At 40.8% G+C, this 16,048-nt stretch overlaps 1 protein-coding gene across 1 annotated transcript in view; it reads left to right on the forward strand.

Annotated features, from left to right (window-relative positions):
- The window catches only part of MALRD1 (MAM and LDL receptor class A domain containing 1), a 513,316-nt gene that overhangs the window by 450,821 nt on the left and 46,447 nt on the right, over nt 1-16,048 (forward strand). Inside the window, exons 30-31 of the mRNA XM_077808757.1 lie at nt 1,020-1,148; nt 9,707-9,868. Of these exons, the coding sequence (XP_077664883.1) occupies nt 1,020-1,148; nt 9,707-9,868 (291 nt within the window). The remainder of the gene's footprint in view (nt 1-1,019; nt 1,149-9,706; nt 9,869-16,048) is intronic.

Consider the following 16,048-nt stretch of genomic DNA (forward strand, 5'->3'; position numbering starts at 1 on the left):
ATCAACGAAATCTCTTAAAAATGTTGGCCTTATTCCTTTACACACTTAAAGTTGCTCTGCCCAGAGCTGTAGCTGATGATGAGTCCCACTTCAGTCATGTTTGCAGGAGCCATAGAACAAATTACAAAGAATACAGTCAAAGCACATTCTCCTATGTGTATCACTGAACAGCTTGAGGCAGTGGGAGAAAAAAATAATCTCAGACTCATAGAAGTGCATTTTAAATATTGTGCTTTGGGTTATCAGCACAGCTCCTATTAATGCTAATTGGAGTTATGTAGCCAGTTCACTGAGCCACTTGATGAACATTTAGATCAGTATTTTAAGCTTGACAGATCTCAAAGGACTGAATCCAAGAGTTAGCTGGCCTTGGCTCTTTCCTTGGGTATATTGCCCCCAATTTATTCATTCATTCCCATTCACACTCTTCCACTATTTTACCAAGATTCAAGAGCGATTGAAAAGTTGTTCTGGTAAAATGAATCTTCATTTTAAATAGTTTAGGCTGAATCCCTATGCAGCCTGCATGTTGACTGCAGTAGGTTTCTCTACCACACACTGAAAAATCTCACACAATTAGATGACCTGAAACACTTCAGAAAACTATGCACTGTATGAAAGTAGCATAGTGATAATTTCAGGCAATTTGACACGATCTTATTTCTAAATTATGTCATATATTGAGATTAGGTTTACTCCTTTGCCCTGCCCCCTTTATACCTGTTTGTAGCAAATTGAATTGTATGCACAGATATCACACCACAAATAAATTAGGAATTGAGTTGTGCTGATGTGGAAGTGAATTCCTATTCACCAAAACATTCCATCCTCACAGCTTTGACTATCACCAATATAGCAGTCTAGGCAGGCACAAGACATCATTAAAAGAGAGTGGGATTGAATAACATCTGTTGGATGCAGTAAATCACTAAAGTGATAGTGTATAATGGGTAAACAAATCAAAAAGGTCATACTTTGATTTAATTAAAGTATTGATTTAAATGTCCTGTTGGTTTCAGTTGGAGAGAGTCCTAGGGAATGCCCAGCACTCACTGATTTTATGTGTTGGAACAAGAACTGCATTGAGTCTCACCTTGTTTGTGACTACAAACCAGACTGCAAGGACCTATCAGATGAAGCTGATTGCAGTAAGTACAACTTTCTATATTAATATTAAAATTTTAACCCCAAATACTGTAACCAGTTTAGATGGAATTGTACAGCTGCTTAGGAGAAGGTAATATAAGTATGCTGTTCCCTGTCTTGTTCCCCCATCACACAAAGTTTTACACTTTCAGATCCTCAAAGACATTTACTGAGCAAAAATATTTAAATGTGACTGAGTCACAAATGTGCAACATACTCAAAACAAAGAGCAAATAGAAGACCAACTTCATTTTTTTAAAGGAAGATAATCCAAGGATTACTATACACATTATCTATAGGAAGAAACTTGAAAGGATTTTGAGCTGTCAACATTTAAGGGAAAAGCCTAATAAGGAAATTGGTAAAAATATAGAAGCATTTAGAGTAAGGTTCTGCTCCAAACACTGACCATGTAAAAATTATCCTTCAGATCAGCTCCCTGTATGTGCTCATTTTCATGACACAAGTACATTTTTATTGCTTTTTACTACTCCAAAACTAACAAAAGACCAGAATGAGTGAGTTGGATTACTTTCCTCCTTCTGCATCATCAGTAGAACTCTTTGATAAATTCCAATCTGTTTACACCTGTGCAACCTCAGTGACAACTGAAGATTGCAACTTAATTTGGCCTGGAGAACTTTATTATTGATGATGATGTGTGAGAAGGAAAGAACCCAGTTTGCCTTGTAGAGCATACATTAATAGGACTTGCAGTTAAACTACCTTTAAACACTTAAACTGATCATATTTGATGTTAAGATGCAGCACACATGGAGCCCTTGCCTCTGTCCCCACCCTGCCTCCAATGCCATTTTTGCAGAGTCACTTTTGAGACTAGAACTACATTTTAAGAGCAAGAGGACAGAACAGTTTATTAAGGCATTTACTTAATCCTGGCAATCAATCCGTGTTTCTTAATCTTGAATCTACAGGGCCAAATTCTGCTATGGTGTACATGTGAAACTATTACTGAAATCACTCTTGATACGTAGGGGAGAGAAAATGCATCTTAAACAACAAAAATAGATTTTTTCCCCTCTCACATATGGTGAAAGGTCACATTAGACAAGGCTCCAAAAGAATAGAGTGGCATAATCTTAAATCCTATATTTAGGGATTGCAGAGGCCATATAAAGTGTTCACTGAGAATCTGTATTGTGACCAAATGTGCAAATAATGTCACTCTGGGAAGTATATTAGGAAGAAGAGGAAGGAAAAGGCATATTATCATTAAAATATTATATGATACCGGAACTCTTCTCCCTCTCTCCCTGTTTGTTTTAACGTAAATAATGTATATATCTAAAGTGTAGATCCTAAAGCAGTGTCTTTATGCAGTCTTTTGGCCAGATTCACAACTGGAACAAATCTAAGCTGAACTGAACCTTTAAAAGGATAACCAGTTCAAGTAGATAAATGGATTTTTAAAGGATTGATCATATTTTGTAGCATTACATTAATATTTCTTCAGTAGTCAGGCAGTGTGACTGCAACAAAATACTTCGTAAACTATCCATGATTATATTTTACAGGGCCCCAATAGAAAAACATCACACTGAAACTGTGTCTAATGCAAACTGCTTTTTAATGACACTCAGAAAACTAATGAAGATCTTGATTTATTCTGTAAATGCTGTTATTGCATACAGTAGTTGCCATTGGTTTCTGTAAGTGTTCTCTAGAGATAGCTTGTGAGACCTTCAGCTTTCTTTTCTTAGTCAGGCAATGAATGGGAGCATTTAATGCCATAAATCAGTCCAAGTCACAAACCAAATGTTTGTTATGATGTATAAAAGCGATTCTTGGGAAAATATTAACTTCAATGAACCTTAAATGTATAAGGCAAAACTGGCCTTTGCTTCACAGATTTACCACAGATGGAGAGGGCATGGGGAACTTCTTTCTCCCCTCTGTCCGGCAACAGTCCATATTGCAATGTAGCACACAGAGTGCTAAAGTAAGTGCTAGGTTGCCCTGTCCAGCATACCTGTGGTGTTTAAATGTTGCTTGTAATTATTAGGCTTGGGAGCACTGGCTGTTGGGAGTCTGAAAGGACAGGAAACAGGAAGGAGTGGGGAGGAGTTGAAGAGGCTGAGGGAGAGCTACTCAGCGTGTAGCAGCAGCTTGGAAAAGAGGTTTCCACTTTAAAAAATAAAGTCCTGTTGAAGTTTGTTAGTACCTTGCCTGGCTACTACAATGCCACAGTACCAAGGGCTGGGGGTGTTTGGATTTGAGACGGGGTAGAGGTGATCCCTGGGTGTGTCTGCTGTGGTGTAGAATAAGCACTAGACGGGGGCATAAACTACTCTTTTATAATGAAGAGCAAAATGTACTCCAGCGTGTTTTCATCCTTCAGCCACCTTGAGCTCTTCCTGCACACCCCCACACCCCCAGCATAATGCAGCTCCAAATAGCAAAGGTCAGATTTTCTCACACAACGCTAGGGGAAAGCCTCTGCCCCTTCAGCCTGGATGCAGGGACCTTCCACAACCCTCCCCTGGTGAGGAGAAGCAGCAGGAGTCAGAATGACTGTGAGAGAAACGCCTGCTGCTCCAACCTGCCCCACCCTCACATCACCTTTGGATATTTGAAACTTTTGGCTGCAATTTTTCTTTTTTCTCTCAGCTCCAGGTTGGAATTGATCCTCCACTTTGTTACACCAGTTTTACACCAGTGTAACTATTGAAGTCAAGGATCCAGTTTTGCTGTTGTGTAAATCTGGAGTAATTCCACTGAAACATTTCTCTAGATTTACAACGGAGTTTGGCCCAACAGAGATCATTTCCACATTCAATTGGTGTAACAGAGTATTGTGTTGCATCCTATTTTAAAAAAAATAAAATTGCAGCAGTTGCTTTTTATATGCTTCATTCCTTCCAGTCAGGCATTCTTGCACAATTTTCATTTTCTTTCAAAGCCCATTGGAAGTACGGATGTGAAAATCACACATGAAAGCCATTTCTGTTTTCATGAACTGTAGTCAATTATACACGCAGATCTGATTAATAGCAGGCCTCAACATTGATGAACCATCTCGTGCAGTGCTTGAATTATTGAAATAAAAGCAATTTTGCAGACAAATGGACCAGTCCTTTTCTCATAACTCCTAAACAGTCTCTGTTTACATCAAAAAGAAGAAATACCCAGCAGGTGCAGACATGCAGGTGACTTCATCGACCCTGCAAATGCTGTTCATAAATATTTATTATTAAATGCTTTCTGAAGCACTGGTAAGATATTAGAGCTGAATTCCTGCTGTCAGGCAATGCATTATAAATAGCATTATAAAATCAAAATTCATTTGGTTTTTGATCTGTTTAGAACTCTACAAGACACATGTACTTTCTTTTGAGATTGCGCAGCCAAATTCTTTGGAAGTGCCTGCTTGTCTATTTCACTTATTAAAGCTCAGCTTTCCTTTGTAGTGCAGCACAGCGTACGATATGGACCAGTGTGGAATGTTCCATGTGTTTGTGTTCCTATTTTTCTTCAATGGTTTTCCTAAGGCACCAGTTGAGGATCCTCCTCTTAGAGTTCACATGCTATAATTTTAATGCTGTAATTTTAGCGCCCTCGTGGCCAAGATGGAGTCTGCTCTGCAGGCAGCTCTGGCCAAGAGACTGTGCGCTCAGAAAGGCAGCAGGGAAAGTTCCTTCCACACCAGGGGCACCTGTTCCAAACCCCCCAGAGTGAACACACCCTCACTGGAAAAGGACAATGAATATAGGAAAGGGAAATGTTTATTTACAGAGGGGTGAGTGGAGAAAAACAATAGGGGAAAATTTAGGGGCACAGTAAAACAGGGTTGCATTCAACTCAAGGCCCCACAGGCCCAGTGGTACCAAAGTCTGAAAGGGCAGACACCCAGCAATGTGTCTGCACACATTGTTCAGGAGTCCTGGGCAATGGTCCAGTCCAGCAGTGAATCTTGGGTACTCCTGGTCATCGTCAGTGAACTTCCTCCAACAAACCCCTCTGGTGGCCTTTTCTGCCGCTCTCTGCAAAGCCACACAGAGTGACAACCTCCCTGCTTAACTAGCTAACAGCCTTTCTCCTTATTCCCAATGCAAAGTCACAATCCCTAGTATTCAGCCCCATGCAGCTCTGGGCAGCAGTGATACTGGGTCCAGCTCCAATTTGTCCTTCTTGGGCAATTTCTTCCTGGCATAGTGCTCCTCCTGGCTCCTGTCCTGGGGTGTGCCCGATTAGCTGCTCTGTCCCTCTCAGGCTTCAGGCAGATTTTTGGCTGCTTTACTCTTTGAGGGCCTTCTTGCTGCAGCCCTTATCATAGAATCATAGAATATCAGCGTTGGAAGGGACCTCTGGAGGTCATCTCGTCCAAACCCCTGCCCAGAGCAGGACAAATCCCAACTAAATCATCCCAGCCAGGGCTTTGTCAAGCCTGACCTTAAAAACGTCTAAGGAAGGAGATTCCACCACCTCGCTAGGTAACACATTCCAGTGTTTCACCACCCTCCTAGTGAAAAAGTTTTTCCTAATATCCAGCCTAAATCTCCCCCACTGTAACTTGAGACCATTACTCCTTGTCCTGTCATCTGCTATCACTGAGAATAGTCTAGATCCATCCTCTTTGGATCCACCTTTCAGGTAGTTAAAAGCAGCTATCAAATCCCCCCTCATTCTTCTCTTCCATAGACTAAACAATCCCAGTTCCCTCAGCCTCTCCTCATAAGTCATGTGTTCCAGACCCCTAATCATTTTTGTTGCCCTTCGCTGGACTCTCTCCAATTTCTCCACATCCTTCTTGTAGTGTGGGGCCCAAAACTGGGCACAGTACTCCAGATGAGGCCTCACCAATGTCGAATAGAGGGGAACGATCACGTCCCTCGATCTGCTGGCAATGCCCCTATTTATACACCCCAAAATGCCATTGGCCTTCTTGGCAACAAGGGCACACTGTTGACTCATATCCCGCTTCTCATCCACTGTCACCCTTAGGTCCTTCTCTGCAGAACTGCTGCCTAGCCATTCGGTCCCTAGCCTGTAGCGGTGCATTGGATTCTTCCGTCCTAAGTGCAGGACTCTGCACTTGTCCTTGTGGAACCTCATCAGATTTCTTTTGGCCCAATCCTCCAATTTGTCTAGGTCCCTCTGTATCCTATCCTTACCCTCCAGCGTATCTACCACTCCTCCCAGTTTAGTGTCATCCACAAACTTGCTGAGGGTGCAATCCACACCATCCTCCAGATCATTAATGAAGATACTGAACAAAACCCGCCCCAGGACCGACCCTTGGGGCACTCCGCTAGATATCGGCTGCCAACTAGACATGGAGCCATTGATCACTACTTGTTGAGCCCGACAGTCTAGCCAACTTTCTACCCACCTTGTAGTGCATCCATCCAGCCCATACTTCTTTAACTTGCTGACAAGAATACTGTGGGAGACCGTGTCAAAAGCTTTGCTAAAGTCGAGGAATAACATGTCCACTGCTTTCCCTTCATCCACAGAACCAGTTATCTCATCATAGAAGGCAATTAGATTAGTCAGGCATGACTTTCCCTTGGTGAATGAATTCTGACTGTTCCTGATCACTTTCCTCTTGTCTAAGTGCTTCAGAATTGATTCCTTGAGGGCATGCTCCATGATTTTTCCGGGGACTGAGGTGAGGCTGACCAGCCTGTAGTTCTCAGGATCCTCCTTCTTCCCTTTTTTAAAGATGGGCACTACATTAGCCTTTTTCCAGTCTTCCGGGATTTCCCCCTCATCGCCATGAGTTTCCCTTCTGTCTGGAGCTCCAGACGCACACACCCTGTTGCTCTCTCTCTAAACCCTAAGGGGGTTACATATGTTATTCATAGCTCAAAATCATCTTTATTTAATGTATTTATACTAGACCAGATTTTTACAAGAAAATCCTAGAAAACAGTATTGGTTACAGTTTATAGTTTAGCATATCTGCATCATAATAAAGAGAATTGCCTTAATTTCTCATTTGAAAAGATACTTCTATAATGGTAGCAAGCCTATTTTTGCAAACAAAATATTTTGGGGGCATCCTATTAAATAACTGAATATTAAACATGTCAGAAATGGTCCCATCTGCTTAGATTGTTTTCTTCTTCTCAAGGAGCTAAGATGTGCAGTTTGTAATTGGAGAACAGATTAATTTACAGTCCAAGAGTGTAAAAGAGGATCCGCAGTTTTTGTAGCATGTGGATGCTTGTCTACACTGCACTTCAGTCTGGGCTATGGGGATGTGAATTTCAATACACACAAAGCTGAAAGGAGGGTTGGCCTGGTGGTTAAGGCCCATGACTGGATTTGAGTCCTAACTCTGCCCTAGATTTCCTGTGTGACTTTAGGAAAATCATTTAATTTTCCCTGCATCAATGCAGGTTAATGTCTCATTGGAGAAGAAATCTGTGATGCTGCGTGAGGGCATTTGCTTGGTGTAACTTCTTCATTTGCAGACTGTACACAAATACTGCTTCCTGAAGTGATCAAGAACTGCATACAGGCAATTCTTGTCAGCGAATGTATCACTGCCTCCTCTCCAAGAGGAGCTGACTTAGGCTATGTCCACACTAGGAGCACTTTACCGGGATAGGAATTCTGCTATACTGCACTGGCAAAGGCGCTCCTCGTGCAGATGCAGCTATACTGGCAAAGCTGCACTTTGCACCAGTATATTAAAAACATACTCCTTCCTCCTTCTCTGCCGGCAAGCAAAACAAGCTGTACTGGCAAAAGCTCAGCTTTGCAGGTATAACTAGGGGCTTCTGTTGGCATAGTTATGTTGGTCAGGGATAATATTTCTTCACTCTCCTGAGCAATATAGCTATGCTGGCAGAAGTCTGTAGTATAGATCTAGCCTTTAGTCCTTGTCCCTCTCCTGGAATGTCACAATTTAAACACACTGTTTCTTGGTCCTCCCTAACCCCCTGGGCTTTTCCCCTGAGTCTAAAGCTGCTCACCTGGGACCATTTGGCCTTGAAAGGTGAGCCTAGTCCCTAAACTTCCTGTTGTGTAGATGCTTTGAAATCCAAAGGAACTCCAGAAAAGGTTTGCCTGCCCAAACCAAGAATGGTTTATCCCTTAATGACTGTCCAGGTGCATTGAGAGTTTAATCCTGAGTTTTTATACCTCAGTGACTCATAACATTAATGACATTAGCACCTATGGCCATGACAATATTATCTTCTGTTCTTGCTTTTTGCACCTTAGTGATCATTATGAAATTAGCTGACTTGTGGTGTTGAAAATAGTATCCCATTGGGAAAAAAAGTAAGAGGGCAAATGCTGAAATAGTGAGCGGATATGTGTCTCCTTCATCAATCAATTGATCAGTTTTTCCCAATGTAATGTACTCCAAGATTGATCTGTGCACTCATACTTTCTTCCTGTACAACCAGAGGCAAAACTACCAGATACCCTCTCTGATTAGGGGATGTATTGTGCTTCTGGTGAATTATCAAAAGGGATACAGTATTGCCCTCTACACATTTTTATCCTGAACATTAATGTATCTTAGAGTCATATGAATCATCTCCGCAGATCTGAAAAGAAGAATTTCTTGAGAACATCTTGTTGTTTTATCTCTTACTGTAAAGCATCTTGAGACATTGTGTTGAAACATACCACATAAAAATAAATTTAATTTAATTCTCAATACCTAGAGCTGGCTGATTTAAAGGAACACTGTCAAAGCAGGGAATGGTAGTTCAATATGAGACTACTTCCATCTTGGTTCCAAGAGCATGTAACTGCTATATTAGTAGGAGAAGTGAGTGGATGCAATTTCTGAGGAAATACCTCTTTGTTTAAAAAAAATCATAAATGATCATTATTGGTATTATGGTAGCATCCTGATGCACCAGCCAGTGAGCTCCACAGTGCTAAGTGCTGTACAAACACATACTAAGAGACAGTCCCTGCCACAGAGTACTCACACTTTAATAGACAAGAAGAACCAAAAGTGGGAGAAGGGGAATAATATTATCCCCATTTTACTGATAGGGAATGGAACTCAGTGAGTTAAGGGTCTGCTGCAAAGCCCACTAAAATCAATGGAAAGATTCCTATTGATTTCAATAGGATTTGGAGCTGGCCCTGAGTCACTTGCCATAGGTGACACAGGAAGTCTGTGGCAGAGTTGGGCATTAAACACAGATCTCCTAAACTATGCTCATAGGCCACCATACAGTAATGCCAATATATACGCAATATCAAACAACTCCCATACTCAGTCATGTCTCCCTAATGTCCTCACCATTGGCCATAGCCATACACCAATGACATTAAACATATCCAAAGGGTGGAGGGCATATAGAGCCAATATTATATCTCTCTAATAAAGAGACAACTTTGTCTCTTGAGCCTGCATTATATCAAGATATACCATATATGTATACCACAATGTGGAAACATACGGTAAGTAACATTCTCAGCTTAACATATGTAAATTTGGCATTCGTTGAACAGAATCCTTGCTATTATTATGTGCAGTATGCTTATCATCATATTTTAAATATACCAACTGATATACTATATATTGATATCATGAGAGTGAATTTACTTTTTATTGCCTTTTCAGGCCAATATACCAGTATCCCTGGAAGCTGTAACTTTGAAACAGGAGATCAAGATTGGACTATTGCATGTGGATTAACACGAGATTCTGTCAGTGATTTTGACTGGAGTATTGGCAACAGGGCTGTCACAGGGCAGAGTGGTCCTGATGATGACCACACACCAGGTAATATTAAGTTTCTCACATCAGTTTGGGGAAAGGGATGGAAAATTCTCACTCTTAGCTCTGAAAATCATTAAGCCATCTGCTGAGGAAAGTATTCTGCAGAATTAGTCCCACAATAGGCAGGAGGCCTGCTTAGTCGACCTGTGATCAATTCAGTGTATTGTGCCAGAAGGTAGTGGTGGTGAGCAAATTCCACAGTTTTGTGGCGCTAATTGGAAAATGCCCATAAAAATGTTCCATTCTTTTGGATGATAAGGTACAATAGGGGATAGACATCATAAATGGCAGTGCTAAAGTAGGCCAGATGAGTGTATTGAATCTTGTCATGTATACAGTCATAGTAACCACCAGTGTTATCTGAATGCAATTAAAAATAAACAGCCTAACAGAGAGGCCTGTTATCAGTCGGTTTAATCATTGGTTGGGTCAGCATCAGTGTAATTTTATAGATTGCTCTTTTCAAAGTGGCCTCGATTATATCATTCTTGATACTCTATTGTGGTTTGATGCATTTGTTTAGTCATCTCTAGACAATGAGCTGCTAAATCAAATCTAAGGATACTTATTAATCATGACCCCTGGAGAGAAACAAACTTTTTATAAGCAGGCACAGTGGATTAAATAAACCTACTGTCCATTTGCAAGCATCTGGCAAAACCCTTATTAATTAAAGAGGTATTTGTAAACCTACTCATTTAGACCTACAAAGATGAAAAATTAAATACAAACAAGAGAATACAGTCAGTGACAATAATGTTTCCTTTTCTGTTGGATTTTTTCATAGGAGATGGCTTATACATTTCTGACTGAGTGTTGTCATTTTGTTGTAATTCTGCTGCACTTTACATAATGAGCCAGGTTCTGCTTTCAGTTACACTGGTGTGAATTCAAAGTAACGCCACTGAGCTCAATGGCTTTTTTTTGTATATCCTGTGTAATGAAGCTGTAAACACATTTCTATAGATATTGATCTTCCACAGCATCTAATTCAGATGGTCACAAACAAAAACAAATCTGAAATTTGGCTTTCGAAACTCAGAATGGATTGTTTTTTAAACAGCAAACCCATTTCATAAATGAACAAAATGTGCAGGCAGGGGGTGAGCTGAGACTTCTGCTTATTGTACTTGCTTACTTTACTGTTATCTTGTCCTTTCCTTTTCCCTGTTTCTGCCTCATCCACCCATTGTATTTTGTCATAATCTAGGATGAGCTCTTTGTGGTTCTTTTACTGTGCATCTGTACTGAACCATGCATGATAGGGTCCTGACCCTGGACTGATGACCGTAAGTGCTCCTGCAGTGCAAATAATAAAGAGTAAGAAATCACTGCAACAACAGAATCTGACTTCAGGGGCCAAATTCTCTGCTGGTGTAAATGCATGCAATTCCAAGACATCAACCATACCGCTCTGCTGCAGGTCATCATTTTCAATGTCTGTCCTGGGTTGAAGCTTAGCATAACACTCATGGGTTCCAAATAAAGATTCAGGTCCTTAAAGGATGATTGAGGAGCAAATGGGGAAAAAGGAGCAATCGTTGAGGGTCACAATAAAAAATCTCAGTGGAAATTATTCCCCCCATATTGTGGCTGGTCAAGAGCTTAAATACATGACATATACATTTTGTATTAGCATGTCCCAACTCCCAAATCCCAGCTCCTGATAGCAAAGTAACCCTTGATACTACTCACAGAACAAAGTATATTAACATGGAATACAATGACCTGGTATGATGAAGACAACAGTCTGTCATGCTAAGATTTAAGGAGAAAACAAATAATGCAGACCAAGTATTAGTAGGTGATGAAAATATTGTAATATCCATTGTCTTCATCATGTACCTGTGACCAACATGTCTGCCAGCTTTCATCTCCTCCTCGGTCTTTCAGATTCTCCTCTTAGGGCTGCCTGCTGCAGCCGGTTGGCAACACAACATGACTGGTAGTTGGTGTGCCTTGACCAAGACTGAGAGGGGAGTGCAGGTTCCAGAACCTCTTTACCCTCCAGCACCTCTCTCTGAAGATTACGGGGTCCTTGTTCCCAAGCAGACATCTGCATGAAATTATCCAAACAGTAATCTCAATAAAAACAAGGCTGATTAAAAAGAGAAAATAGAATTAAAACAAAATTAACAGTTTGCTTAACACATCTAGCTTTGCTCTTCTCATAAGCTAACCTCCCCAGATTTTCCACCAGCATATCCATGAGGCGTTGCTTTATAAATCTTCAGAAAAGACAGATAATCAATTAAAAAAATACTCCAACCTCAAACACTTTAGTCCAATGCCAGAGCAAAATGATGATTTTATTAATCATTTGTATTGTCATAGTACCAAGGAGCCAACTAGGTTGGGTCTCTGTTTTGCTGGGTATGATACATATAGTAACATTCCATTTGATTTAGAATACAACATATCCATGTCACTGTAATAACTTTGAAATAACTTTTTTACTTGAGAATGTTTAAAATCTAGCACCTCTTGAAAGTACTGAGGTGTAACACTCACACCCTGATAATCCAACATAAGCAGATCATCTGAGAAAATTATATTTTTATATTTATTTATAAAATATATATTCCAACAGACAGACAGAGAAACTGAGAGCATTTCACTGATAGTCATTGCAATTTGCAAAACCTCCCTTTTCGTGGTGTTTCAGCCAGAAATTACATAGGATTGAGGTGCAAACTGAATGTCTCATTCTGAATAAGTGATCATTTGCAGGTCTGTGAGAGTGGCATGTTGTATACAGTTTTGAAATCCAGTAGACAATTTCACTTTATGAATGAGTGAACTAAGTGTTTGTGCAATTGTAGGTAAAAATAAATGCACTTCACTTCAAATAGCCTTTGATGTTATGCCGCCAGTCCATGTGAGCCTGATTCTTGAAATAATCAAGTAGTGAGCAAACATCTCTGTGTTCATTTGCACTTTCTCAAAAGGTTTATTATTTACCACAATACAAAAAAAAATTCCAGATCAATTGCCAGAAACAGTTTTGTGCTAAAAAATCACACCAAAATAGATCTTTATTTAGATGTTCCATCAGCCAAACTCCTCAGAGCCAATGAGTGGCATCATCTGATATCTTAGTAATGAATTCACGTTGGTATATTCTAATTGTTAAAGCTGTAACACAGCTCTCTTGTCCCACCCCAGTTATCCTATTACAGGAAAAGAGCAGCATTCATCAGTAGCTCTTTGGGGGCAGGGTCTGTTTCTTAATATGTGTTTGTACAGCACGCTAGCACAATGGGGCCCCAACTTTATTTGGGTTCTCTAGGCACTATGATCATAACAGTAATAATTAGCAGGGAGGAGTTAAACCAGAGTTGTCATGAGGCTGCAGAAGGGTTTGGGATTTCCAGAGAAAGGGACTGGTTGGGCATGCTTGTCACTGGGGTATCTAGGAAGGTTTGGCAAGTGTGTGTGTGTGTGTGTGTGTGTGGTCTGAGATGGAGTGGAATAGGTGTATGTTACCATTCACTGGTCCTCTCCGTGGGTCTTGCCTCCCCCTCTAGACTATTCATTCTTCCTTCCAATATTTCTTCCATGCCTCCTCCTCCACCCTCTATTATCACCATTGTTTTGAAGAACCCCAGCTCCACCTTCTTTAACCATGATCTTCAAGGCCAGCTGCATTACACCTACGCCTCACCTTGGCATGATGCCTCACACTTGAATTGTTGGACTATCTGGTGCACAATGGAGTTTGGAATACTCCAAATCCCAGAACATATGAAACTGGAATTTGGACGGCCGCAAATTCAACCACACACATAAGCAAGAGTTCAAATGCGAGGCATCATGGCAGATGGGACTCAAGCTCACCTTTAAGGTAGGGAGAGTGGTGGTTTGAGAAATAGATACTACTGCATGGTGGTGTACTGCTGACTGTTGAAATGATACAAGACATCACTGGAGAAACTGTCCACCATGGATAGTGAAGACCTCATTCCAGGGAAAATCTTATTGTTGAATTGCTAAAAGCCTGTCTTAATTAGACCAAATTAATCTACTTGTAATTGCCCTAGAAGTTTCTCCATACTCACAGGGAACCTATCAATTTGATTTTGCAACTTGTTAGCCAATTATGTACCAAAAGGTTTAGAAGAGCCATTAAGGGCCGGGACACACTACTATTGTGATTCTGAATATGCTTGTAGCTGATTATGTTTAAACAAGAAAGAGTATTCCATGTGTTCCTTGATTTGAAAAATTCTGAATTTTATCTTCCAGAGGAGAATAACCCTGATCTTCCTCACTGCTACCACCAGAACAAAGATAGTTTGTTTTACCTGAGCAATTGAGCCATTGTAAATGTTTTGAAAATGGGATTTTAAGAGAGCTTGCTTGATCAAAAAGTGTTTGTTGCTTAAAAAAATGTACTTGGAAGGTTGTATAATTACACATTGTGTGTTACTGTTATTTCATGAATATGTTTATGTAAAATGTAGCTACTGATTGGTGCAAAGTCATTTCCATGTCTTTTAGGAGCTGACACCGCTGTGAAGCTCACAACAACCTTGTCATGTGCCAAAGTCAAAAGTGAATTTTATTTCTATAATAGTCCTTTAGACTTTTGATTGAATTTTTTTACAACAATCAATATTAAGAAGTCAAGTGAAGGAAAGGACAACAGTACATAGTGAGTGGCACCTGAGGGCTTGTCTTCACTACCAGGGTAAGTCAACCTAAGTTACACTACTCCAGCTGCATGAATAACGTAGCTGGAGTCAATGTAGCTTAGGTTGACTTATTCTGGTATCTTGACTGCGCTGCACTGATGGGAGACATTCTCTGGTTGACTTACCTTACTCTTCTTGGGGAGCTGGAGTACCAAACTGGAGAGCGCTCTGCAGTCAATCACCCTGGTAATGAAGCCCTAAGAGATAGTAGCAGCCTGAGTGCTCCATCACGCTAAGGCCCTTTACACCACTCTGTAAAGAAGTCCTAAAGTGAGGTTAACTATAACTGGCCTCCATTTTAAGGCCCAGTTACACTGCTAGTGCAATGCTATTCTGGAGAAAAGAGACTACTGTGGCATATCAGATGCCATTGTGTGATAGCTGGTGGCAATACTGGCTTTGCTGTGGTGGCCACTATATTTTAGAAGCAATGTTTGTACGGAAGTGAAGTGTTTGGAATAAAGCTATAGTGATTACTGACATCTTACGAGCACTTTGAGCAGGGGGTTGGACTAGCTGATCTCCTGAGGTCTCTTCCGACCCTAATCTTCTATGATTCTATGAAAATGAGAGATGTTTGCCATTAGGTTATCCTAGGATCAAATATTACCAATATATCAATATCAATATACTCTCTTTTAGTAAAGAGAGTAAGAGTGATTTGTCACGGGAGAAAGCCACTCTAAAGAAAAAAAGAGTAAGTGCATTCAAAAGGAATCAGACCTATTTAAAACCAGGCAATGGGTCGTGTTATTCATATTCCACAGAGCTGTTAATGTACTGTGCTACATCTCTGGTTTAATGGTAAAGATTTAAGTCTTTTAGTGAATTATGTCCATGTAAGGTGCTGCTTGTCTCCAGCCCATGAAGGACCCACTGCCACACCAAGAGTTTCTTTTCCAGGCAGTTTTATGTTCCAAACACAGGCAAAAACCTCACAAAAAACAGTTCCTTAGCCCACTCATAGGACTTTCCCCTTTGTCCCTTTCAGTCCCTCCTGATTCAGGACCTACTTCAGGACTTCTTCCAGGCTATTTTAACTGAGCACCACTTCCCAGGGCTTTCTCCTGGAGGTCTTTTCCCCCAGCAGGTTCCTACTGCCTCCCCTCGCAGGGGATGCTGGCAGCCCCTCACAGGGCACTCCCTGCTCCTCAACTAACACCCTGGCTCTTTATAACCCCCAGTTCTGCCCCATCCTCTTAATTGGCCAAACTGGGAGCACCTGTTCTGGCATAAGGGAGCTGGACCTACTTCATTTAAAGCAGACAGTCACCCTGAGACAGTTCAATAACCTTCAAGTTTCCACTGCTTCCATGAAGAACGTACAGGTAACATAACTTGGAGCTATTGTTAATTCTAGCACTAGCAAAACCCTTTCAAAAGAACAATGACTTTCATAGATAGACATCACTATCTCAAACCTTTTTTAGAAAAAAGTGGTTCTTTTAGAGATGAATTTGCATTCAGATCTGAACATCCCCAATGTATT

The sequence above is a fragment of the Eretmochelys imbricata genome, chromosome 2 (genome assembly GCF_965152235.1).
Source record: "Eretmochelys imbricata isolate rEreImb1 chromosome 2, rEreImb1.hap1, whole genome shotgun sequence".
Taxonomy (NCBI): domain Eukaryota; kingdom Metazoa; phylum Chordata; order Testudines; family Cheloniidae; genus Eretmochelys; species Eretmochelys imbricata.